Source organism: Tigriopus californicus, chromosome 5 (genome assembly GCF_007210705.1).
Source record: "Tigriopus californicus strain San Diego chromosome 5, Tcal_SD_v2.1, whole genome shotgun sequence".
NCBI lineage: Eukaryota > Metazoa > Arthropoda > Copepoda > Harpacticoida > Harpacticidae > Tigriopus > Tigriopus californicus.
The window spans coordinates 15,249,486-15,275,929 of NC_081444.1; the positions used below are offsets into that span (position 1 = coordinate 15,249,486).

General features: G+C 46.5%; 5 protein-coding genes and 1 long non-coding RNA gene across 7 annotated transcripts in view; 5 read left to right on the forward strand and 1 right to left on the reverse strand.

The window, feature by feature from the left end:
- The window catches only part of LOC131881051 (uncharacterized), a 4,359-nt gene extending 1,895 nt beyond the window's left edge, over positions 1 to 2,464 (forward strand). Inside the window, exon 2 of the long non-coding RNA XR_009373323.1 lies at positions 557 to 2,464. This is a non-coding gene — a long non-coding RNA (uncharacterized LOC131881051). The remainder of the gene's footprint in view (positions 1 to 556) is intronic.
- Positions 2,465 to 4,263: 1,799 nt separating this feature from the next.
- On the forward strand, positions 4,264 to 6,137 carry LOC131881052 (probable serine incorporator). Its single transcript, XM_059227809.1, has one exon. It carries the CDS (start codon positions 4,447 to 4,449, stop codon positions 5,881 to 5,883), a length of 1,437 nt encoding a protein of 478 aa, XP_059083792.1. The 5' UTR covers positions 4,264 to 4,446; the 3' UTR covers positions 5,884 to 6,137.
- A 279-nt stretch (positions 6,138 to 6,416) lies between these two features.
- Positions 6,417 to 12,247, forward strand: LOC131881053 (uncharacterized). The gene is made up of 2 exons (XM_059227810.1): positions 6,417 to 7,689; positions 11,933 to 12,247. The coding sequence occupies exon 1, from the start codon at positions 6,566 to 6,568 to the stop codon at positions 7,679 to 7,681; it is 1,116 nt and encodes a 371-aa protein (XP_059083793.1). The 5' UTR covers positions 6,417 to 6,565; the 3' UTR covers positions 7,682 to 7,689; positions 11,933 to 12,247.
- Positions 7,696 to 9,913, reverse strand: LOC131881054 (mitoferrin-1-like). The gene is made up of 3 exons (XM_059227811.1): positions 9,586 to 9,913; positions 8,875 to 9,148; positions 7,696 to 8,802 (listed from the first exon to the last, which is right to left on the reverse strand). Exons 1-3 carry the CDS (start codon positions 9,706 to 9,708, stop codon positions 8,219 to 8,221), a joined length of 981 nt encoding a protein of 326 aa, XP_059083794.1. The 5' UTR covers positions 9,709 to 9,913; the 3' UTR covers positions 7,696 to 8,218.
- A 1,048-nt stretch (positions 12,248 to 13,295) lies between the features above and the next one.
- On the forward strand, positions 13,296 to 21,067 carry LOC131881055 (biorientation of chromosomes in cell division protein 1-like 1). Its single transcript, XM_059227812.1, has 7 exons — positions 13,296 to 13,725; positions 13,836 to 13,966; positions 14,583 to 14,743; positions 14,826 to 14,915; positions 14,984 to 18,169; positions 20,572 to 20,667; positions 20,739 to 21,067. The coding sequence occupies exons 1-7, from the start codon at positions 13,594 to 13,596 to the stop codon at positions 20,804 to 20,806; spliced, it is 3,864 nt and encodes a 1,287-aa protein (XP_059083795.1). The 5' UTR covers positions 13,296 to 13,593; the 3' UTR covers positions 20,807 to 21,067.
- A 969-nt stretch (positions 21,068 to 22,036) lies between these two features.
- On the forward strand, positions 22,037 to 25,990 carry LOC131881056 (E3 ubiquitin-protein ligase rififylin-like). 2 transcript variants are annotated; one of them, XM_059227814.1, is made up of 6 exons: positions 22,037 to 22,329; positions 23,344 to 23,448; positions 23,511 to 23,706; positions 24,006 to 24,655; positions 25,317 to 25,536; positions 25,630 to 25,990. In XM_059227814.1, the coding sequence occupies exons 1-6, from the start codon at positions 22,192 to 22,194 to the stop codon at positions 25,803 to 25,805; spliced, it is 1,485 nt and encodes a 494-aa protein (XP_059083797.1). In that variant the 5' UTR covers positions 22,037 to 22,191; the 3' UTR covers positions 25,806 to 25,990. The 2 variants fall into 2 exon arrangements, with proteins under 2 accessions (XP_059083797.1, XP_059083796.1); XM_059227813.1 differs by lacking the exon at positions 22,037 to 22,329 and adding an exon at positions 22,774 to 23,183.
- The last annotated feature ends 454 nt before the right edge of the window (positions 25,991 to 26,444 follow it).

Sequence of the window (26,444 nt, forward strand, 5' to 3'; positions counted from 1 at the left end):
GCAAGTTGGAAAATTCGCTATGAGAGTCGTTATAATGGGAAAATAATTTGGTATTGGGTTACGACCCCGTGTTATAATTGCGTAGGCAGTAACGACATTGGGAATTCACTGTCAACATCTCGGTGCCCTCCAAAGGGCCACGATCTTGAACCAAGTGCTCTTGGCCAATGCCAAGGACTCGAGGCCACTACCCATCTCCAGCGCCCTCTTATGGTTTTCAGAGATGTGACGCAAAAAGCCCTCTCACTGTACCCCCAGTAAGTAAGCTTTCGTTGGCATTTTCTGTGTATGCGTGACTTGAAGCCCTAATTTCATCATGAGGGGACAGTTTCTCCTTTCTCCTCACATCAATGGCCTTACTCCAAAGGACGCTATTTATTACAATCCCATTCACAGGTGAACAACCATAAGGTGGGCGCGCGTCTACTTTCACTGCCAAATATCTCCCTCCGCTTTCACGAGTGATTTTCCAATAGTAGTGAACCAGCCCGCTTTAGCGCTCGTTTTCACTGTACTACACCTGGATAAGCCCTGATCATCCGTTTTCTTTCTCCAGGACCGAGAGATTCGCTTGACGTAACCGCTCCTCCAGTTTCTCAGGACAAAGATGATGCAAGAAAAATTTCTCATTGGTTTTTGCGTCCTCACCCTGTCCTACCTGGGTTTCACCTCCACATTAGGAAACCCTCTGACCAATGGTCAGAAGTATCTGCAAGTTCAGGATCAGGGTCCTTTGACGTAACCTTACGAAAAACCAGGAGATGCGTTGACGCTTATCCTGCTTGCAAGAGTGGATGGATGGATGCCTCAGAGGGATCTCTCGTGTGTGCAAGTCCCGAAAGTAACTCGAAACGCGCAGGATTTCTCCACCCCGGTCCGCACCTCGATGGATTCGACCAAATTCTCAGGCGTCAAAGTCAGGACAAAGTCAAATCGTACGCCATTTGAAGTTCAATGACGAACTCTTGCTCAGGTGGAGGAAAAAGTGGACGCATCCAGGAAGAGGCGGAAAAGCGATGACGCTTGGTAGGAAGTGGACGGGTTCTCGCCTGGTTTTTGGTCATGAACCTCGTAGCGAGGACAAGGAAATACCTTGAACTTGCGTCAGCACAATTGAATAGAGCGACCTCGTGACGCATATTCAAGTTCATGGGAGAAGGGAATATCACTTGCAGAGGAGAATAGATAGGACACTAGAGATTCCCCAGTTCCATGGATGGCATGGTTTTTGCTGTGTATTTGAGAAGAAAAAAAAAGAACCTATAAATGTTTATGTTGTTAAAGATGAGAACGATAGTTTAAAGAAAGAGGTCAGGTACGGTGAGTGAAAATGGGAATTGGGTATGGGAGAAAGACAGCCATAATGAAGCCTAAGAAAACGCTTGAAAGTCGAAAAAAAATAGACAACCCAATCATCCATTACATTCCGTCAACCTTGATTAGTTACACTTTTTAGATTCTGAAGTATATAATAACATTTAGTTTTGAACCTATTCATCCATCGTTGCCTTGATTACTCTCACCAAACCTATCGTAAATACCTGAGCTTTTAGAAGAGCTGCGTAAAGATAGCCTGAACAGAGAACTGTCATGAAAGAAGCTACGGATGGAATGGCTCGAGCATCTAAACAAGTTTTCATAGGTCATGTTTGTGATTCATGTAGCACTACTGGAAGTGTTGAATGCAATCATTTACATAAGCCAATGGACATGATAAAATTCATGAAGAATAAGCAGCTCCCTCATTGGAGGACACTGGACTGAAAGGACATGTGGCTTTACAGTTACATGACAGCACACAATTTGAACTGACCGAGCAACGAAGCTGGGTTTGTCAACAAAAACTCGATCTTGACAGAGAACATCGGAATGGCTGCCATATCTGCAGGAGATAAAGCAAATGCCACGGAGAGCTGATCTCAGTGAGGGGCATGGTCTCAGGAGTGCTCAAAAATTGGAAATGAATCAGGAGCCAGGCATCAATTTCAAGAAGTGGAAGCACGTCTTCCGGGCGCAGAATTGGAACCATGTGGGAGCGACCCTTCTTGCGGCAATATCTTGGTGGTCTGAGGAGCATTACATCTACGTTCGACCGAAATTAGTCCAAAAAGACTTTGTAGTGCTCTTCTTCACCGGGGCCTTTGGAAGCCTTCTACCCTCTTTTCATGGATATGGTGCGTTAATAGGCCTGTGCTTGGCTGGCTTCTATATTTTGTGGAGGATTAGTCGCTGGAAGCCATTTCACGAAGTACTACAGCAAGACTTGACTAGGAAGTTACAAAGGACATTAGTATCCAGTTTGGTGGACGTTTGTGCGAAACACTCGATTGACCCAGAAGATGGAACAACATTGGTGATCGAGCTGCGTCACGAAGACTCGCCGTTTTATCATGTGTTCAAATCAACAATAACTGATTTTGTTAAACTCAAGTTAGACTATCAAGAATAAAAATTGCATTCTGAAGACGCCTCCTATCGTTTGGTAGAAAAGAAAGAAGCTCTAAAAGACCAGCACAACTCCCCCAGCATAAAATTGATGTAGACTTAGGCATGCGCAGGAATCTCCCTTAGTGCTCCTTTCACGATTTTTACAAAATTCAGGACCATTAGTTTCTTAATCTTATTGATCGCTAAAAAACGTCATAATTTTTAGATATTTATAGATAGACGACAGAAAAAAGAGATTCATTGATTTTTTCATCCTTATTTCCTTTGTTCCGATGGGCACATTGATGTGGAATCCTTATCTTTTTTTTTGTCGTGTCTTGGAAAAGCAATAATAGTCATACACTCTCATTGTGTATTAATTAAACATAGAAAAATAGTGACTAGGATTGAAATCAAATGCCTTTCAATGAACGAAGTTGCTACCATTCTGAATCAACTCGAATTGTGAACACAAAGTTGAGTGATTTGGCAGGTCACATTTATGATAATTGTAAATCGTCGCATTAAAATTTCCCCACTAGATGATGTCCTAGTGAGGGCAAACGTTGGCGAAAAAAGAGCGTAAGACATTTTCATTTTTCTTCCATTTCGATGCTCTGATCATTGAACCTTGTCCAACATTTGATTTCGAGTTGGCTAGAGCCTAGCTATAATCTAAAAGAATTTCTGAGTCTTACTCGAATTTTCGAGTTTTCGCAAAATAAAGTTTTTTTTGTGTCAAATAATGCCCCAAAAGTCACTTTATGATATCGCTGATGAAAATGAATATTAGCGCTTGGCATAGTCTTCCAATATCTCTCGATTCAATATTTCAAATGCTCTAAAATGGTATGTCAAAAATAGTTGGCCTCTTTTGAAATAAACTTTGAAATATTTTGCCTTTTTACGATTCCTCTAGAACTTCAAATAGCTTCGGAGCCTCTAGTGATAAGCACAATGATATATCGCTGACTTGACATGTTGAGAACGCACCCCAATTACCACTTCATCCGCAGATGGATGGTCGCTCCTATTGCAGTTGCTCTTTGCTTGTCAATGTTACAATGAGATGCGACATAGCATTCCCCTCCCCTTGAGTCAGGCTTTCTCATGACGATGCTTTGGTTTCTACAAATGTGGTGCGTGTTGTGCCATAAGTCGGATGTGTTCCGAAGTTTACCAACTGTGGACATCGCCTGAAGCGACGAAGTCTTCTCGAGTTTGGCGTTGCCCCTCTTCACCCAGTTAGTATAACGTTCCTTCCTTTAAACATCATACCACTGACAAATTGGCAACGGTTTAACACTCCACTGAGGTCGGATACACTCCACCCTCAGAGTCGGATGATGACCGATTCCGCAAAAGCGTTTGTGAGACAAACTATACACGAGTATTCATAGTCAGAGGCTCAAGTTTGAAAGGATTATATCCTCCAGTATCTCTGTTCCAAACCTCAAGTATCAAAAAAAATGTTTTAATGTTGTGTGCAGGGGGGTAAAATATTCTCGTGACATGAGTAGGATTAAAGAGTTATTTAGGCACTATTCCGGCGCTATAAATTTTTGCAGTAGTTCGTATTAGAAAATCAATTTTAGTGCAATCCAAGTCTGTTTGGGTTTGGACCACATATATTTCAATACCATGGTTTAGGAAGTACTTTACTCATTGTGCATATGAGGCCAATCAGCGAACAGCAAAAACTACCTTCTAGTTTGCAACTTGGACGCCAGGGGTCTTTTTGCCCTCTGGGAAAATACGAAACAACCCTTGAAACAACACAGAGAGGAGATCTCAGCTGTTTGGGGAGCAAAGTCAGCTCACACTGCTTGTCCATAACTGCGGAGAAGAAAGGAACAAGAGCCCATGCAGAGAGCGACTGAGTCGTGTTGAGACGTCATTTCTTGCAGGCTTCAAGACAGACAAAGAGAGCTAAATCTCTGGTTCCTCTTCCGATCGGTGTGAAAACGGCATCTTTTGAAGAAGAAATTTACTACAACGAAGCCTTAGAATTGCTTAAAAATGGGTGGCATATTAAGCATAAGTAGCTTGGCGTGTTGCTTCACCAGTGCCGCGTGCAGTGCGGGCTGTTCCCTTTGTAACCTTTGTCAGAACTCCACCATGGCTAAACTGAACTATGCGCTGATACTTTTGTTCACATTGATCGTATCTTGCATCATGTTGGCTCCAGGGGTTCAAGATCAGCTCACAAAGGTCCCATTTTGCGAGGAGAGTACCACCACTTTGGGTCGAATTGCCGAGTACATGCCTGGCAGCCACAACATTAAGATCAAATGCGAGGATGCCATTGGATATCTGGCCGTTTATCGAGTTTGCTTCGTTGTGACCATGTTCTTCTTACTGCAAGCATTGATCATGATCGGGGTTAAAAGCTCCAGAGACGGTCGAGTGGGGCTTCAGAACGGATTCTGGGGAGTCAAGTATATTCTGATTGTGGGAGGGATCATTGGAGCTTTCTTCATCCCACATGGTAGTTTTGGACAGACCTGGATGTATTTCGGCTTGGTGGGAGGATTGGCCTTCATTTTGGTCCAATTGGTGCTCATCATTGACTTTGCTCATACCTGGGCGGAAACTTGGCAAGAGAACTACCATGAAACCAACAATCAGAATTGGTTCTATGCCCTCTTGACTTGTACATTTGCCTTCTTTGTCCTGGTCTTGGTCATGATTGGATTCTGTTTCGCTTACTACACTGGTATCCAAGCTGGGGATTGCAAACTCCACGAATTCTTCATCTCATTCAACATGATCTTGTGCATCATCTTGAGTGTGGTCTCCGTTCTCCCAATGGTTCAAGAGCATCAGCCTCATTCGGGTTTGCTTCAGGCGTCCTTTGTGTCCCTCTACATCATGTATCTCACTTGGTCCGCCATGACCAACCAACCCGACAAGCTCTGCAAATCCGATGTGTCAGCCATAATCATGGACAATTTCAAGCGATCCAATCACAGCGCCATGGACGGAATTCCGAATTTCCATGTCGCCCCTAAGGACAACGATCATCCGACCATGGACACTGTCAGCATCTTTGGCCTCGTGATCTGGTTCTGTTGCGTGTTGTACTCCTCGATTCGTTCATCCTCCAACTCTCAAGCGGCGAAACTCACCATGGGCACATCCGATGCTGTGGCGCTGACTGAGTCGGACTACAATAACCGTGACCCCGAGGGTCAGGAATCCGGTGATGCCAATGAATCCGACAATGTTTCCTACAATTGGAGTCTCTTTCACGTCATGTTTGCTTTGGCCACGCTCTACGTCATGATGACTTTGACTAACTGGTACTCTCCTGGCAGCGACGTGTCCATCGAGTCCATTAACAATAACATGTCCGCGGTGTGGGTGAAGATCATCTCCGCTTGGCTTTGTTTTGGATTGTACATCTGGACATTGGTTGCTCCTGCCGTCCTTCAGGACAGGGACTTCTCGGTCTAAGGTCTCTCTGGGAGGTTTGGCAACTTAGGTCTCCAAATTGCCGCACTCATACCAAGCAAGATATCTCGATTTCTTTGCTAATACTGTAATGGTTTCGCCAATTGATAACCCTCTTAACTCAATGGGCATATCAAAACCCCATCCAGTCTAGTCATTGTCAAACTATCTTCACATTCAGCTAGATGGACTTATTGTACTTGTGCTTATGTACCACTACCCACACCCTTTTTTCCGGAATAAATTTCTCAGATGTTCCCGTTGCAACTTTTCAATGAAAAGCTTAAATAGATTGATCAAAAATCCTAGTCGAGCACGAGACACCGAGTCAGAGTGTTTGTCGCAAGCTTGTGCTCAACAATCTGGCAACCTATTGACCCCATTTCCCACTGGAAAGTTCAGGGTAACGAAAGTCTGCTAAATATTGCAAATCACTGTTTCAATAAGTCAGAGCAGGACCAGCACCATCCAGTGGGGGTTAACAAGATTGACTGATAGATCCCTTTCTTGAACAGACTTGAGCCGTCAGACTCTGCCTAACACGCCTCCATTTCTTTTGAAACTCTCTATCTGCTTCATTCCAATCCAGGTGCCATGCCAAGGATCTCAACACAACACTCCCACGAATCAGATTTTTCGTCACAGGTTTGCCAACAAAGAAAGACACATATGTGTCACAGCCGAGATGAGTGTCAAGAACACCCTGGTCCAAGATTTCCGTCCGTCCAATGGATTGGACTCCTATGACAGCGGCCTGGACCTCCGAGAGGTGGTCTCTTTGCCCGACTACGAAGCCGTTGCTCCCAAGAACACAGGGACCATCTCGCGATCTCTGCACCGTTTTGGGCTGGATAAATGCCCCATATGTCGAGTCATCTATGATGTCGGCACCAATGATCACCTGGCTGAGCATTCACTCGAGGTTTTCTACTCAGTCGTGTTTGAACGGCATTTTGGGGATATCCAAAGTGCGCTGGTGTTTCTTCTATGGAAAACCCAATTGAAGGCCCAGGTTTTGATGTCGAATTTGTGGGTCAATGGCTTGCTCATCAAACCCGATCCCAAGTTTATGTGTGGAGTGTACTGCCGAGCATGTGCCAAGTTTATCTTGCGACTTCAGTTTCAAGGTTTTCATATAAGAACTTGCCAAGGGAATGGCTTCTCGGATCTGGCTTGGTTTTGCCGGGGGTGTGATGTCATTTTCGGGAGTCAAGCCGAATTGATGTTACATCGTCGAGATCATTCATCCAAGCCCTGTGTGCCTTCAGAGCATATTTTGGACGAGCTATCGGCTAGGGCTCGGGAATGGGTTGATCATCCGGACCTCCCCACAGATGCGATTCAAGATGGCTCTAGCCTAGACAAGCAGTTTCCGCACCCCAACACCGAAAAAATACTTCAGATCAAACGTGTTGTGGAGGAAGTCAGCGGCGATTCAGATGACTGTCAAGTGATTGCTGAACTCCCTCAAAGGAAAGTCGGCATGAACACCATTCTACTGCAAGATCCAAGACTAACACAACCTCATTACGGCGAACGGGTCCTGGTGTGGCCCTCCTCTGGTCAAGAATGGGCGCGAACATGTCCCAAACCGGGGATGTCCTACATTCCACGGGACGCACCCCTCAAATTGATTGTGTTTCCTTGGAATCAGGCCCACCGACTGAATATCATGGATGCCAAGAATCCCCGTTTGGTTTGGGATGAAGGGTCAGGCGGCTACAGTCCCAACACTTTGGACTACATCAAGTATGAGGAAGACGATATTGAAGAGAGTGATTCCGTGGAACTAGTGGAATGAATATCAGTGTAAGGTCCAATCTAATTAATCTCTTTTTATTCCCACGGCAATACGTGGCAATATTACAATTTTTTGGGGAAGCATAGACTCGACTGCGGATGACTTTGACTTTTTCAACTAACATGTGTAGCTCGGGAACCGTACTATCATTCTCTAGGAATTTGGTCGGGTGCGCAAAATGATTTCGAAGGGGCCGAATTCCCGTCCTCGTGTAAGTCTTGTCTTGCAAAGATGATGTGATTAGTTCGGGGGATATCCTCTCCACGTTCGAGCGTCAACACCACCGCCAACCGTGAGATGGATTTTTTTCTTCTTTCTTTTATCACAACGCCCAAATGCGGGCAATTAAAACATTCGTCACGAGATTTCTGAATGAATGACTTGAATAAACCTCACTGGATTTGATCCAAGCTCGAGTGAGGCCGTCCGAGGAGTGGTGGTTCTGTCGGCAAGACTCTATGGACCGGAAATAAGCTGCACTGAACTTGATTTCCGTCTCATCGATGGGAGGGAAAGATACTGCATTCACGAAGGCTGTTATCTGGGCGAAGAGGTGGAGGCAGCTGCAGTCAGAGCCGTGATGTCAGCTAAGGTCTCGAAGTGTTGGTCATCATCCCGTTGGCCCGAGTTCAACCCCTTCAGATAGTACTTGAAGAACTCGTAAACCGACCAAGACACGGCCGTAGCCGGTGCTTGATAGAGGATTCGAGCCGATAAACCCTGAAAGAACCCAGGATAACCGGTCACCTGATGCACCACCCGGGCCGCATTGACTAATCCGACCACTTCGCTTCGATGAATTTGCTTGAGTACACCCGCCTCCTGAGTATTCAAGAGCGTCTTGCACACATCCAGGGGCATGGTGACGGCCGATCCGATACCTCCAGCGATGGCACCGGCCACAAAGTGAATCACTGGGCTGTACTCTTTGTTGGGGTTGAAAAACCCTTGAATGGCACCGTACGAGATGAACATGGAGGCTTGGAAAGGCACATTCATGGTCAATTGGGTCAAGTAGGAGCGATAGAAGGCCCTGGGGCCCTCAGCCTGGAGGATCCTCACGGCTGCATTCGTACATGATGAGTAGGGACTGCAACACATTTGCATCCTTTGTTTGATGACTAAAAAATGGAGGGACAAAGCCGGTTAATGCCCGTGCGGGTTCATAATAATTGATGGCTCGACTGTCTCACCATCGGCGGGGGTCATGACGGCATCATGAACCACCGTGGCGCCCAGGGCTGCTATGCCGCTGGCCAAGTGCTCGGGAATGTTCCGTCGCTCCACGAGGTGCTCTTTGGTCTTTTCCAAGGCCGTAAAATACAGAGCGTGCGCGGGTCCGGCTCCGGCCGCCATGGCGTTCATGCCTTTCATGGGACGGAAGAGGCCTTCTTCTTGCACCATGGTGCGCATCACGGCGACCATGCCCGCTTGCTGCTTGCCGCACGACAATGATTGCATACGGGTCTGGAAAGAGGAAAAGCTTCTTTCAGCTTCTTTCAGCTAAATTATATGCGTCTATCTGAGAAGGAAAAATGTGCTTTTTACGGTCATTGTGTAGTGTTATGTTAGATAATCGAAAAATTAGATGGTTTCAGTGATGTTACTGGTGTGGGTTTTTTATATTGAAAGGGTTTGGAACCCGTTCGGTTTTTGACTATTTGAATCGCCCTGGATAAAAATTTCAATTCCTGATTGGCGTGCATTAGTCATTCTGATTGGGTTATTTCGATCGCGGCGACAACCGCGGCCAATTCACGAACATTATTCATGCTCTTCGGGCGCAATTAGAGGTGATAGATGGGTGATGGAGGTTTATGTCGAGTGGCATTCAATCATGGAATGACTGATTATTGGTTAACTGCTATTGGTGAAGAGAGTTACTTCAAAGTTCGTGCTATCACCTTGACCGAGTCCACGGGAAACATGACGCAATGTTCGGCGATTCCGGCCGTGGCCCCCGCCAAGCACGTGATACTCAAAGGCGTGGAAGCCGGCAGGCTCTCGTAATCATCCGGGTCCGCCATCCCTGCACACCCACCCACAAATAGTCCCACCCACTTCCAAAATAGATAGTAGTCACAATTCACCAATGCAAAAGGGTCTACGCCCAGGTGTCAAATTTCAGCTGGCTCCTCACGAGTCACAAGCACGACCCGGATCACGGTTGACGGCCTTGGAGGTTTTAGACTGTGCCCTGCCTTTACTTTAACCGTGGCCACCAGAGGACACCAGCAGCAGTGTCTCCAAAATCCCAAAGCTGCAACAAGCGTCCCATAATTTACAAGATCCCCGGCACGGGATGAAAATTCCTCTTGTTCACATTACCTTGATTTTATTACATTTTAAGGGAGTACACACGACGTTTTCAGAGAAAAAAGTGAATAAGTATGGCACTTGTTCACATTTCTCAGCCTCTTTTGGGGCCTAAAAGATGGCACTGTTGGAGCGTTTGCAAAATAGGCCATGGGTTTGAGGAGAAAGCGGCAAGCGCCAATCCCATTTTTTCCTCACCCAGTTAAAGCCACAGCGCAAGCTTAGTAAAAAAGCTCAATATATGGAGGCTCTGACCACGAGATAACCAAAGGTGATAAAGTGACTGACAGGCCATGTGTACAGTACAACATGCGATTTATTAGGCATGGGTCGAAACGGGTTATCGATTGGATTGGCCTTTTCTGCCCCCCTAGGGACCATCTGTCCTGAAATTTCCTCCTCAAAAGAGTGTGAACGCCCTATCAACCCTATTTGAGTTGTGATGGGTAAGTGGAGCGAGGCTCTGTCGTTTGACAGATCCCTATGTTGAGTCACAGGGTCCATGATAGACGTTGTGTAATTGAGCCCGAAATGGACAGATTTACGTAAGAGGATGGGATCGATCTCTAAGAGCCAAGTCCGTAGGGACCCCAAATATTAAGTAGTGAACTTTTATTGATCCACCCTTCATCCGCTTACGTAAGTGGTGACAATTTGAAGCTGTCCAGAATTTTGTCTTTGGTACAACTCAAATGAATTTCAAACCATGCAGCTATTGGCATGACGGCCCGTCATTGACGGGTTGCTTTGGAGCAAGTTAAATATTTGTAAGGGTAACCCTAGCACTTGCAATCAGTTAAAGATATTTGAAAAATCAATATTTTACTGTGTTTTTGTCTGTTTTCCTGCAGGGGCAGTTGCTTTATGATGGAGCAATTAATATTGAATATGGTTACCAATTCATCCGCTTGAATCAAAGATTTTTTGTTTGGGGAAAAAGGAGCTAATCCCTGATATCCAGGTGGCAGAAGTAGATGCCACTTTTCATTATCACCAAACAGGAAAGACGATGACGTTTAATTCTTTGATGAGTGTTGGTCCAGTTTTAATGTCATACTAGAATTATTTGCACATCTTTGAAAGTGTTTTTGGCTTTGTTCTCTTGGGCTGTAAGAGCCTTGACAAGGAATGTAATGCAAATGGCAATCAATTAAAATGGGCTGAAGTTCCTGCTCATCAAGCACACTTTGGTTTTATACTCTTGTGAGAAGCTAGAAGCTATTAGAAAAAGGAGCTCACTATTTTGAATAATTCCACCCAATTTCTGCTGTACCGTACATCCGGGTTTTATACTCTTGTGAGAAGCTAGAAGCTATTAGAAAAAGGAGCTCACTATTTTGAATAATTCCACCCAATTTTACTTTTAGCTTTTGTTTTAGCTCCCTTAAATCAAAAGAAAATCAAATCTGCAGTTTTCATCATTTTGCCCATTCTGAATATTGCAATTTATTGCCAACAGTATATTAGATTAATGTTTTATCCATCATGCATTACCTAAAATGCCTCATGAGAAAACTATACCTATGAAGCTGATTTCCAATTTTTCTGTCATAAGAGGATTACATCAATACCGTTGCTTTAACATTCAACTTGAAGATATGACATATTGCAGAACGTTTTGAACAGAGCATGGTTTTTATTTTCTTTTCATTGCTCCATTATTTTTGACAACACCTATCTCCATTTCATCTCCATGATCTCATTAAAAGAAGAGAGAGAACAAATGCTTTTAAGCCAAAATTGAGATTTGTCGGTATTTGAATCAAATGTCCATAAAATGTGTTTAAATGGGAAAATTTCAAATCTGGTCACTGCTTAGCTCTTGCTTGATAGACTTGAAAAGACATTTTAAAATTTGCTAGGTATGTTTATCAACACTTAATGTATGCACCACAAAAGAGAAGAATAAGATTTGATGTGCAGCTGGTTTTCCAGATCATGAACAATGTACCAACAATTGGGGGCCCTTTGGATCAAAGAAACTTCTATCCAGTTTTTGAGGCCTCCACTATGAGGAGCCATTGCAACTGAGATTTGAGGATCATTACTTGTCAAGTGGAGACAAGGGAGGCCTCTTTTCCTGTCTAGAAAAATTGTGGAACAAATTACCAAAGGAAATCAAGTCCAGGAAATATTTGTATGAATTTCAAGAAGAATATCTGGAATAATTCATATGTTGTGAAATGTAATCCCTCCCTTCACCATTATTTTCTCGGTTTGAAACCAATTCTCATAAACATCACAGATGTCCATGAGTGCTTTATAATCACTAACGTATGAACCCTGGTTAGGGCCTCTATGGTCAATCAAAAGGGCTGTCAGCTGCCCGTTTTCCATCTTGGCTTGGGCAAGTTATCCTATAAAGGATCTTTGGAGTACTACATCTTGAGGGTTTCAAGGGTAAGCGCCAAATCTCATGGCTGATCAAGTGGGAAAACAGTCCCAGCCCAGTCTTTAGGCGGGTTGAAGCCGTAGAACTAACTATCTAAAATGTCTTAAGCCGTGGCAGCACACGGCCGGCAAACCATCTCTTTTCAATTTGGGACATTATGTAAAATGAATGATTCATGTTGTGTTTTGAGAGCTGCGTGATCAGGTGTGTACGAGCCAGGTCTGTGGTACGAGCACTATCGCCGAATGTTATTCAACTAGAGCCCTCTATATTCAACCATCCAATCTAATGTGAATACGATGTATTTTAGAGGTTATTAAAAAGTACTTCGAGTCCAGTACTACGTCAAAAAGGTAACATTGTGTGTGTGTAGGGGGAGGGGACCAATGCGGATCGGATCCGTGGGGAACTTGCACAGATCATATAACGACTAGATTATATGGTCTGTGGGAACTTGGGTTCCGTGGCCGAAGCTATCTTAAGGCCATTCTGACGATCCTGATTCATCAGCCCATCCTGCCGAAAATGCCAGGGCGGTCTGAAAAAAGTGACTCAAATGTACCGACAGAGGTAAGGTTAGCCATCTACGGTTTAGCTCATCACCTAGCGCCTCATGGCCCAAACGGATCCCCAAACCACTGAAGGGCTCTTGAATGGGGCTCCTGTGTCCCGTATTTACTATTTAAGCTCGACAAAGGACCCCACCTCGGCCTCTCATGGCTTTGAACATAACTTTCGACATGATAATCATCACCCTGAATAAATATCCTGGCCTACGGGCGGTTTTGTATATATCCTGCTCAGTGTGACCACCAGGCCGAGGCTCGAGTTCTGAGTCAGGACACCTCAGTTAACTAATCTATCCCGTGAAAGAAACGACTGGTCTCCGTATTCCACCCCTAAATCCTGTTACCCTCCCAAAAGTCATGGTTAACCACCCCTATTGATGAAAGCACGCCTACCCTTCTCGGGCGTTGACGCATTGAAAGCGCTCGACTGAGTCACCTTAGCTTTGGTGGGTCTGGGCGTCACTGACTGAGTGAGCGTGTGAAGTGTAGTTTTGGCTGCCAGGACTCGAGCCTTTGAACGGACGGGATTACGGCTTAGCCCAGCGACTAACCCCAGAGAAGGCAGGACGGCTGACCCGCATTGGGCCCAGCGCATTGATCGACGCACGGGGCTGGATTCTGGCCGCGATAGCGGAATGGATGGTCCGGCCGGCCGCGCTTTGCCGCACGCCGATCCGGCCGTAGTGGAGAAACTGGTGGAAGAGCTCAAATCCCAGGGCGTTTTCGATCAGTTCCGCAAAGAGTGTCTGGCCGAAGTGGACACCAAGGTATGAATCCCGCCCATCATGGAGTGAGCGCCCCAGCCTGAGGCATGGATCGGAGCTTGGGGCATTCTGATCCCAATATTAATTTGATGTCTTTGGTTTTTGCGGGTTAGCCGGCTTTTCAGAATCTTCGTTCCCGGGTGGAAGGTTCGGTCAATCGTTTCCTATCCAAACAGAGCTCCGGCTGGAAGCCCTCGCAAAACAAGAACCATCTCCGGAATCTGCTCCGAAAACACATTCAAGAGTAAGTGTCATCCCGCAAAGCCCTTCGGCCCGCCCGGGTTGACTGGCCAGTTGGCCGGCCCGCCCAGGACCACTTGCTTATGCATGGTCCGGCTGAGACGGAGGCCAACGCCCACAGTTAGCTCAGATCATTCAGGAGGCCGAATGCGGATCACCCATCCCATTCTTCGGCCTCCACCCTAGATGAAATACCACGTCAGAGCGAGTTGAAGGAAGGAAGGAGCTGACAGATGACTGACACAGTGACACCCCATGCATGACATGAGATTGATGTCTTCTGAGGCCATACTTGAGCTATCAGTCTGACTGATTCACTTGGCCCTTGACCTATCTAAGAGCCGGTATGGTCGTGGGGCCGTGCTGCCCTGCCATCTTTCGTTTCAGGCCGCGGCCTGTTCTCAGCTGGACCTGACTACTGAGCCGTAAGGTGGGCCCCGTTAATGAATTGATTCAGCTCTCAAGCAGTAGCGTACTACAACTCACCTGATGCCCTAGACTATGTCTCGCAATAGGTTCTTATTTTTGGGCCTATGGTCGCATTGATCTCCCTACCATAACTCGATTTATACGCTGTGGGGCTGACTTCATCCGGTTGGGTTTGCTTGCGCCCGTTTTAGGTCGAGTTATTTGGAATCGGGTATGGATCGGATCGTGGATCAGGTGGTCAATCCCAAGATTCTGTCCGTCATTGAGCCACAAGTCGAGGGGGTGATCTGCAACTTTCTAGGCGTGGCCAAACCCCCGGAAGAGGATGAGACCGAGCCCTCGCCCGCTGCAGGTAAGATCTTAGCCCTTGGATAGGTTGGATTGCCGACCCGTTTTCTAGCCATTAACCGGGTCATGATTTGTCTTATCGACAGAGCCAGTGGCCAATGGACACATTTCGGACGTGGAAATGGGCGAGAAATTATCCAACATCTCGTCTGAAGACATTGAAATGCGATCTGCTGGTAAGTCTTCATAGCCCAGCCCGTGCCCGCGCATAAATCCATGATTGTTTTTTTTTGACCTGCTCTAGAAGACCCAACGTCAACGCGTGATGACCCGGGCGCCCCTCCTACCGCCTCGCCGACAGGCACGCCTCAGATCCCGGGTGGTGACATTTCGCCTCTCACGCCACCCCTACCGCCCTCGCCCGGCAGTCCACACACCCCGCCACTGCCCCCACCCACATCTGCGCCCTCGGCCCCGACTGAAGTCGTGATGGAAGAGGTCATCGCCCTCGAGGATCAACACGCCATGTCGCCCGTGAGTGACACGGACTTTGACAACGTGTCGCCTCCCAAAGATTCGCCCATCACGCCTTCTGAGAGCTCGCTCCCGTCCCCGCCTGGCGAGGAGTCACAGCCTCTGTCCTTGCCCCTGCCACCGCAAGCCCCTCCACCCCCGCCCCCACCGGCTCAACAACCTCCGCCACCCCCCGAAACGCCCCCATTACCACCCGGTCCGGTGGGTCGACCGCCTTCGCCTTTGACCTCGCCCATCGGATCCAGTTCCGATGATATGGACCATAATGAAGACACCGGCACTAGTCCAGCCCCGCCCAATCCACCCCGTGGGGCCAGCAGTCTGTCAGGTCCCTCGGACATTTCGGATACCGATTTGCCGGCTTCCAACTCCAACTCCGAAGGCGAAAAGGACATGAGCGAGGCCGATTTGAACGCCTTGGAGAAGGCACGAGCCGAGCTGCAGGCTAAATTGGCCGCTGCCTCCATTGAAGAAGACGATTCCGAGGGTGAGATCCGCACCGATGATGACAGTGAAGCCACCAACAAGAGTTACGTCGAGAAGTTCAACGAGATCATGAGCTCGGACGCATCAGTCCCGCCCACGCCCGATCAAAGCGGATCCAAGATACCCACGCCCCCTCCGGGTGATGCGGTGTCGCCCATCAGCGATAGTATGTCTCCTTTGGCCATGTCCAAGACGTCGGAAGAGGTCAAGTCCTCCTCATCTGAATCGGACGATGACAAGAAACCGGAAGGAGTCGGGATGAGTAAGAAGAAAGATGGCCATAACAGTGATGACGATCGATCGGGTAATTCCGGGGGAGCCTCGGCCAATCCGGATCCCAAGAGTCAGCCCCATCCACCGCCGGAAGAGAAGGACTCCCAAGGACCACCGGATCAGGCATCCAAGTCCCCAAAATGTGACGATAAGAAGAATCGGCGAAGCTCGTCCACATCCTCATCTCACGATCGCAAGCCACATCGGTCTTCGAAGAAAGAGGATGAAAAAAAGAAAAGTGGACATTCGCATTCGCACCCTCATAAATCTTCCAAACATCGACCGGATGACAAACATCGGCGGAAAAGCACCGAGGAGAGACGAAGCAAGGACGTAAAAGACACTAAGGACACCAAGGAGACAAAGGACGCCAAGGAAAAGAAGAAGTTGGACAAGGAACGCATCGAAAAGGAGAAGATCAAATTGCAGGCTATCGAGAAAAAGATCAAGGAGAAGGATAAATTTTCAGATTTTGACATGTTCGCGCCCAAGCCACCCAAGCCCAAAGCTGTTTTATCGCGGCCGCCCAGTTCGGCATCTTCCAAGGGATCTGCCTCACCTTTGGCCTTTGGGGCCAAATCCCCCTTAGCCTTTGGCTCCAAGACTCCGCCCGCTTTTGGCTCCAAGACCCCACCCGCTTTTGGCTCCAAAACGCCGCCCTCTTTTGGCAGTAAGACCCCCCCGGTCTTTGGTCACAAATCGCAACCCAAGGCCAACGGCTCGCACGTTGCCAATGGTCTCAAACCCCCGCCGCCTCTCATCAAGACGTCTTCTGCCGGAACTGGATCCCCTGGCCCTGACAACGACAAAATGAAGAAGGTGAAGGCTGAGAAGGAGAAGATTGACAAGGACTCGCCTAAAGTGGAGCGAAAGGTGTTCCCTGAGCTACCTCTCCCCAAGACCAATGGGGACAAGTTGAAGCAACATGAGGTGGATATCCTCGAGGCAAAACAGAGACTGGAAGAGGCTCGCCAAAAACGCTTGGTCGAAATCAAGAAGCTCGAATTGGAGAAGAAACAGAAGAAACGCTCTATGTCCTCATCCACGGGCGACAGTAGTCCCAGCTCCTCCGCCACACATAGCAAGCCGCCCAAGTCTGAATCGAAGAAGACCAAAGTCAAGGACAAACCTACGGTGGTGCCGAAAGAGCGAAAGAAGTTGACCTTGTCGGATCTCAGTGATGAGGAAGAAGTCTCTGATTGGTCAGATGCTGAGGCCCCGAGCTCGGTCCGCAACGCAAGCAAGCGTAAACGAAAGCCCGTGCTGGCCGATTCATCCGAAGATGATGAGGATAGAGACGACGAGTCGGGCAGCAAATCTGACAAGGGTCCTAAGCGACAGACTCGCACGTTGGCGTTGAAGGCCAAGGCCGATTCAATACTCAATTCTGACCCGGCAACTAAGGTCTTTCAAGGCTTCAAGGAGGACGGGGCGGAGGAGGGAGATCGCAAGACCGATGCGCTGGAAGAACACAGCCGAGTATTGGCCGAGTATCTGGACGACGAGGACAACATATCCCTGGATGAGGTTCCTCTGGACGAGCTGGACTTGCCCAACGAGCTCCTCACTCTCGAAGACCTCCACGATCCGGAGGCCACGTGCAATCTTTTGAAAGGCTTTGGGGGTCATCCAACCTTAACACAAGGCCCTCCGCAATGGCTCAAAGCCGTCCTGAGTTCGTGGAATTTGACTCGAAGCGAAGTGAATCTCTTCTATCAAAGACCAACCAAGATCCTCAGCCAAGTAAAGCCCATCTCTGAATACGCTTACAACCGGTCACGACCCAAGTTGGGTAGAAAATCTTCGCCACCTCTTGAAACGTGGTCAACCAAACCGGTCGTTTCCACACCAGAGCCCGTATTATTCGACGAACCCGATTTCTTTGGCTTTGAATCGACTGCCGAGGCCGAGAAGAAGTTTCTCTTCAGATTGAACCCGGATTCCCCCATCGATGAGAATGGGAACACATTCGGTATGAAAAGTGAGGACTTTCTCGACTTGGAACAAATCGAGAACGACGATGACGACGACGATGGAAAAAATATAGTCCTTCCTCAGTTGAACGTGAACATAGAAGATCAACTGTTGCGAGAACTTGAAGTCTTGGCCGATGAAGAGCCTGAATCGGCTCCGGACCCGCAAACGTCGACGGATGCCCCTCCCGTGGTCAATGGGGGATCCGAAGACCTGGACGAAGGTAAGAGCACTGAATATGAATATAAAGGAGACATGCTCGTAAAGCGTGAATTCAAAGTCCTTGCCTCAATTCATACAACATACGTACATTGAGGAGAGATCTAAAATATGGATGATATTGCATTATGCCGGTCAAGCCTCACGAGTTAAAACTCACGTCGATGGAACCATTGACAAATCCTTGACCAATCCAATATTCAGAGACTCCATAGATAATACCTTCTTAATCGTTTGTCCATTTTAAGACATGAAACGTTTTGACAATCGTTCTATCCGTTGGAAAAAAAACATCATTCGACTCGAAACATGACAAAATATGCACATATGTAAGAATTAAAGCTCGTGAATTCGGCAACTGCATACACTTCAAAGTGCATTGGATTGACTGACAAATTAGAAAGAGAGTGAAGGCATTGTTCCACAAAGTGATAACGAATATAAGTCGCCAGAATGTAAAACACGATTTCAAATATATTCAAACGACTTATTGTCAATTCCAGAATATTATCTCGACAATTCAGAGTAATTACTAGGGACGGCCAAAACATGCGTTATCCGTTTTATGCTCTAAAGAGGTTTATTTGCAAAAAAGAATCATATTTCTGGTTTTTGCATATGTAAATGTATTTTATGCCTTTTTGTCGGAGGCAAAAAAATATCTACATTTATGAAAAATATATATGACAAATATGAAGTGTAGGTAACTGATTGGTCTAAAAAGCAAAGAAGACAAGAATTTGAATTCATAAATGCCGTTGGAAATCAACGACTTCAAGGAGATGTAGTGTAGTTTTTGGTGCCATGATCTAGTCATTGCTTTTGAAATCGTTCTTGTCGCCCGTGGTCAATACGTTGCATTTTTTCCATTCCTCAGAATTTTTGCTGATTTTTAAGCATTTAACTTAATTTTGGCTCATTTTTTTCCATTTTGTGACCAGCTTTAATCCGTATTGTCGTTGAGGAAACCATTCTTTTAAAGTTCGACTTGTCTGTTCAAAACTTCAATTGCATTCGTTGTTTTCCGTAAAAATACACAACTACCGATCTTCAGGTGGAGATGTTCCCTCAGTTTTATTACGTGAAAATAACAATTGGAATTGGTTATTGTAAAAATCAGGATACCTCATGTGTATGTTTTGCATAAAAAGTTTCTGTGTTTGTAACATAGAAGAAGCAAGCCCTAGGGAATACAATGCGGGCAAGCCAGGCAAGACCCATTTTTAAAGCAAATGAGTGAGGAAATGTTAGGGAATAGAGACGTGTAATTACAGGATCGGATTTCAGCTGTGTGACCCAGTCAGGCTGCGCCACAATCGCGTCAAGAACTTCTACGATTTTAGCACGTTCAGTGCTTCCAAATCTTCATTGACAAAATTCTTTGCCATCTTAGCAAACAAGTTCGGCAATTATTTTAAGACATTTAAGTCCAACATTCATTTGCTAAAGATGACTTTCCATGGCAAGTGACAAAAATGGGCAGAAAATACGAAAAAAATACTTGATGCGAACATTTTGTCACCAGTAAGAAGTGTGGTGACACTTCCTTCATGGTAGAACCAGAGGGCGCACTAGTGTGAAATCCCAAAACTTTACACTTCTCTATAGTTTCTGATTACAGAGGCGCAGGTTTCAATAGGTTGAAGTAGCACTGGTTCATGGCTACCAATTCAATTGCAGTAAAAAACCACAACAGACAAGTTTTTAACCTTCTTTGTTTCATCTTCAATGGTTGTAACTTGAAATACTTTGGCCAAGTGTGATAAGATACATAGATAGATAGATAGATAGATAGATACACTTCTAAAAGGAAAGAAACGTGAAAGTATACGGTATTAATGTACAATAGTTATCGTTTATCCGTTTTGCGGTGGGCCGAAAATCCACAAGGATACATGACACAGCCACCAATCATCATTTAAAAGTAATAAGTCTAAGAGAAAAACATTGGAGAAGAGGCAAAAAGGGGGAAGGTGGAGGGGTGCAGAGAGGAGGCAGAGCACGAGTTCCTTTCATTTTTGTTATTGTTAAGCTACAGAGCTTTGTAATAGTGTTTTAACGGCAAACCTCACATTTAATTTGGACAGTTTTTTTGATATATTTCAAGCTTATCGGATTTGGTTAGATTTCTATGTACGTTGAAAGTCTCGCTTGCATCGTACATGATACTTGGTCGGATGGAGCTCACGGCACTAATTTTTGGGACCGGATAGAACTCGCTTGAATGGAAATGATTTCTTGCACAAGTGTGGATCCATGGCCTTGCCCACAATTTTGATCTGGGATAGCTTCACACTGTGCTCTAAACTATAATATGTCCGAAAAATGTATGCATTGCTGTCGTCTTAACCGCGACGTACCTCAAATCAGATATGCAGAATATTCCCCATGATACTTTTGTTTCAGGTGGATGTAGCCCACAGAGCTCCGGAAGTTCCAAGGAGAACCAGGAGGATCAAGGCGTGCGACGGGTTTCAAAGAGAGCCGTCAAGGCAGACTTTGGTAGGAGTCGACAAACATTCTGCACAGACGTGCGAAAATTGATCCTTAAATCTCCTATTTTACTTTTTAAGGTCCCTCCACCACGACGCTGTCCAAGCGTCCGAGACGTTCGGGTAAAGTCCAATTAGCGCAAATGTGATGAGTGACTGATGAGTGATGACGGAGGCCAAGGGAAGCATCATATGATAGATTGCTTGATGTCCGACAAACAGTGAAACCAGTCCGTTGAATGATTGTGTTGGCTACGGCTTAGTGACAAGTATTTGCATTCTTCTTCCTGATAATTGTAATGTGATTGCTGATCCCTACGCATACGGTAATGTGTCTGTACCCTTGGCGGGGTTTTCTGTCCAAAAGGCAGAATCATGTGTCGTAATTCAATAAACAGTTTTAATTTTCATACCTAGGTGTGAAGTTACGACCGGCATGCTCAACATTTCTGAAAAAATGTTCATTATACTCATAACAAATTTTTTTTTAGTTCGAGCAACTAGTCTTGGGACTTACCAATTTTCAATAGAAAATCTGCGAAACAATGTAACTGGAAAAGTGGAGAAAAGCCGGCGTAGAGAGTCGCTGAGTCGAAATAACTCATAAGAGTAACATTAGATACTTTGGAAGGCAGACTAAGGAAAAATTCAGAGGAATCAGTTTGTGCCATAAAAATTCAAAGAATGAGATCCAACCAGGAAACCCTTAGAACATTGTGTCACACATTTCCTCGTTAGTGTCGTCAATTTCAGATGGCCCGGGCCATCTTCACTTCAAGAATTAACTTCTTCATACCAATAATATAGAAAATGAGATCAACCCATTATGGCAACGTGACCCCTATGGCTATGTGTGGTTTTTGTTCGGGTTTTTTTCATCGAAATCCTAGCACTTTTAATATTTTGACAAGAAACATTCCATTTATTGTATAAAGTTATTGAGAAGCTTGTAAAACTGGAGCAAAATAATTGAATTGATTGTCAAAACTTTTTCGCTCTTGAAATTGTTGGTACCCTCTTATGGTACCCAAACCATACTATGACTTATGTTTCTTTTGACGAACCAGGAATTAGTGTTCAAAACCTGGGCGCCTTTGTATCTAAAAAAAACTCTCACGGCGATTCAAAACAAGACTCATCCAGCCAGAGCAGGCTGCCTCAGCCATTTGACTGTGATATCAAGCCTTTAATGGCAAAATTGGGACCAAACAGCCATGGATAAAAATCCTACGCCTTTGCCGATTTTGGCGCTTTTTGGTGCCCGTCATGTGGAAGCACTGTGCCCCTCTTGGTTAATGTCAATGTATGTGGTGAAGTAGTCAGTAGCTACTAGGTGTAGGCGGTCTAGGCCTCACATCTCTCCCTCTATCTATGGACGACCATTGGTTGATGTTGTGTGTAATCTCCGTGTTTTGATGGCCAATATCTCTAGCTGAAAGGCCGGCCCCCGTGAACGAGCGAACCTCGATCGAGCTCTCCTGCTTCCCGCTCGAATTAGACGAGAGCCGTGGCCCCGGGGATGGTCTGATCACGGATGTGCACCGTCCTCGTCCTGCTACTCCTGTCGACGGCGCTACCGCTCCCGCTCCCTCTTCTCGCCACCGCGGATTATTGCCTATGGGCTATGGAGGGCGCCTGGCCCAATCTAATGGGGCGCCTAAGGAACCATTGGGTACAAGTACAACCATGAATCCATGAACCTTCATACCATACCATAATAGTCTGAAAGCCTGCAGGCCTGCCAGCCCGCCGAGGAGATAGACAGACCCATTGGCAGTTCCTTTGTTCCTTTCTCGCTGGCTCTCTCGCTCTCTTGCTCTCGCTTGCCTGGTCTTTGTATCCTGAATGTCCCTTCTCTCGCACTCTCTCTCTCTGTCTCTTTCTCTCTCGATTGACTCAAAATGTCCCTGTCCAGACAGTAGCAGCCTTTCTTCAAGGCCATGTGACGTGCCTCTCTCCCCCGCGACCCAACCGACCTTCCCTCCCGAACCGCTCTCGCTCGCTCGCTCGGTCTGCGAGTGTCCAAGTTTCTCCGTGGATTTCGATATCCAGCCTCCTTCCTTATTCCCGCCTATTTTGGGGGGTCAAGTCCAATCGGGCTCTCTCGTTTTCTCCGTGCGTGATACTGCGTGATACATATCCCACCTGCCCCTCGCGGTGTAATTAGTGATTGATTGGGCGTGGCGCTGTCGTTGACCCGTGTCATCCCATCCTCCCCCAATTAGTTCTTGATGAGTGAGGCGGTGGCGTGGCCGACTCAATCGCGGCGGGAGCATGGCCAATTTCGGCCACTACTTCGGCTCCACCCTCGGCTCCACCTTGGACAAGCTCAATCAAGTGGCGGGCGAGGTGTCGGGCACGGTGCATAACGTGGCTTTTACGCTCGAACAGACTCTGCGCGATAATCTCCGCACGCCAGCCGGACATCATCCTCACGACCCATCCTCTGGCCCACCCGAGGTCCAGGCCACCAGCACGCCCCATTCCAACGCCTCTAGTCCCGCCTCCACTCCCGATTCCGAAGGGGTGAGACGCCTTTCCTCTTCACTGCTTCGGATTTCACGTGTATTCTAAAGCTAAATGCCTGGCTCTAGGCTGATGATCCATGAGGATGGCAGCCTTCATCCTTAATGCGTCATCCTTCATCCAGTTGAGTCATTTCGTTATCTTCCGTTTTCCGTTGCAGGGATTGGCTCAAGCTCAAGCGCCCCATGATCAGTGCGATCCGCGGACCCACGACGAGATGGCGTGCGATCACTGCGGTTTCCGGTTTAATCTGTTTCAAAGAAAGGTATGATGACTCCCAGCCGTTTGATGTAACGTGCCCATCTGACGCTCTTTTCGTGCCCGTAGAAACAATGTCCCGAGTGTCTGAACTACTTCTGCGGCAATTGTCTGAGCCCGCGACGCAATACTCTACCTCGAACCTGTGCTCAATGTCGAGTCCTGTCGTCTCAACCGCCCATTCGATCCGATTTGATGAAATTGCGGGTCAAGGATTTGCGACGATATCTCAATGCCAAGCAGATCAACACCAAATCCTGCGTGGGTGAGTGCTGGCTAGAACAGATCATGCCAACCATAGCCCCGGTTCAATTCAGTCAGGCCGAGAGACGAGGTCGATATTGGATTTTCAATCTCGCGTTTCACACGCGATTTGCTTGTGTGTGTGGAGTTCACTAGTTGAAGCTCTCATTTGAGATCCAAGGTGCATTTCTATGCGTCAAACGGAGGGATTTCGGAGTAGAATGTTCTTGAAACGAAACTACGGCCCCCGTGAACGTGCGGGTAGGCGGTTAACCATCTTGGAGAGTACGTTAGGTACATCATTGTCTCTTTTTGATTTAGAAAAAAAAGATCTTGTGGAGCTGATCATCCGTGAAAACAGTCCCAACTTGACTCATCGATCCCCTTCCGACCATGGATTGGGATATCGATCCAATGAGACCAATGCGCGAACCTTCTTCGAAAGGCAGACGAGTTTCCCCAAAAGCTACACGGAAGGCTCCCATCGACCTCATTGGATGTCTGAGGACACCCCCGAGCCGGAAGAGGATGGTGGGGGTGAAGGTGAATCGTCCTCGGACTTAGTGGAAGATTTTGTCGTGATCCCTTCTCCGTCCGAAGAAAGGGGATCATCCTTTCGTAAGGAGTCGGAAGTTAATAATACGGACTCCCAGGTGGACATGCAAGTCGATGAGCCGAAGGAACAAGTGCATCCCGTTCCGGCCCAACCCAAGGTTAAGCCCAAGGTTGAGCCCAAGGTTGAGCCCAAGGTTGAGCCCGAGGTCAAGCCTGAGGCGACCATAACGGTCCCTGGTGACACAAGTGGAGAGAGCAGTTTAGAGGAACCGGCGAGCCATTCCATTCACGTGAACGAGTCTTCAGAACCTCAGTCTACCCCACCGCTCGAGGGATCAAGGGAGCCCGTGCCCTCCTCCCCACATCAACCCGAGGGAGCCGAAGCCTTGTTGAAACCTAATGTGATAGAAAGTGTGGTAAGAACGACATTTGACTAGATGGTTCGTCTTGCTTGCTATGAGCTCAGGTTGGCTTAACCATTAGGATAGGACCTTGGAAGGAAATTTTGTCAGTTTGGTGCTCGAATTTGAAGATTATATTGTAAATGTCTAATTTTTTTACATAGGGTTTTATGGCAACGAAAATCCGACACTTTTACGCCTGATTTATTTTCTGTGAGATTTGCAATCAGAAGAAGAGCTTCAGATTTTCAGCATTTTGCTTCAGCATTTTTGTTTTTATCTACCCAACCCCTCTGAGGTCCAACTTTGAATTGCGATTTCAGTTCAAATTTTGAAACCACTAATTCTTAAAATGTTTCCTTCCACTTTTGATTGACACTTATGGGGATATAATTGAACATACATCCCAGAACTTGACTTGTTAAGGGGATTATGGAGCTCCTTAGAGCTGTAGCTTCGGTAAACGAGCTCAACTAACCTTCCTGGTTATTCAAAAAAAGCACATTAGAATGTTTTACACCCTTGGTGAGCGATTCTTTCATGCATTCTAGGCCCATCATCCATTCCATTTTATGCGTTCGGGTGTCATAAAATAATCACATTCATCCTGTGAAAGGGAACTGCGAATTCCGAGTGCCCTTCACTTTGCCAATTTTTATAATAACTTGTATTGCAGTCAAATTCATCTACCCCATCGAGTCCTCGGCGTTTTGCCAACCGCGGATTAGTCTACTTATCCGAAATCCAGAGTCTAGATGATCTCCAAGAACTGTCAGTGAAACAAATTAAAGACATCCTGGCCATGAACAGAGTCACTTTCAAAGGCGTCCTGGAGAAGAATGAGCTCCTCAATATTCTAACCCGGCTCTGGAAGCAAGAGCAGCAACTCAAAAGCGGTAATTAATACGCACCAATATCTCGTTCCAATGGCTTCTTCAGTCACACAAAAGGCGTGATTTATCAATCATCCCATGGTTTTGTTGTTCCAGGCAAGGAGGCAATGGTGGACGATGATTTGTGCAAGATATGCATGGATGACCCGGTGGATTGTGTGATGCTCGAGTGTGGCCACATGTGCACGTGCACACAGTGCGGGAAACAAATGGCGGAATGTCCCATGTGCCGCCAATATGTAGTCAGAGTTGTTCGCACGTTCAAGAGTTGATCGCTATCATCCAGACTGAAGAGCGATCCCGATCATTGTTCAGCATTGTTCCAATTTCATCAAATCCACCCATTACCATTGTATCACCACCCACCACCCACCACTGCACTATTCGAATGGTCATCATTGGAAAGAATTGTTCCCAATAACTGACGAAAGAAATACAGCATTATTTTTCAGTCGTATTCCCGACCAATTCACCTCTTTTTTTTTCCTGTCGGGAATGTCGGGATTCGTTGCCTCAGGTTCAAGGCGCTCGTTATCTTAGATCTACCTATCCATGTCTATGACGCAGCTCAGATGGAAATCTCGAAGCAAAGTTTACGAGGATAGTGACGTGTTTCAAATGGAAAGAATGTCAGCTCTCTACGTTGCACTTCAAATATGGGGGAGAATTCAAACGTCTTGGTCTGCTCTACGATCTAGGTCGAGCTTCTACTAGTGTACGTACAGTAGCATTTGAATGGGACTGACCTTCCTGTCCTTCACCTTTTGCATGACTTTTTGAGCAAAGGGCTCCTTCACCTTTTGCATGACTTTTTGAGCAAAGGGCGTAACAATGTATCGTCAATTAATAAATAAATAAAAATAATTTTAACTTATAAATACACTGCAAGTCGCCTCCCCGCTCCTGGAAAG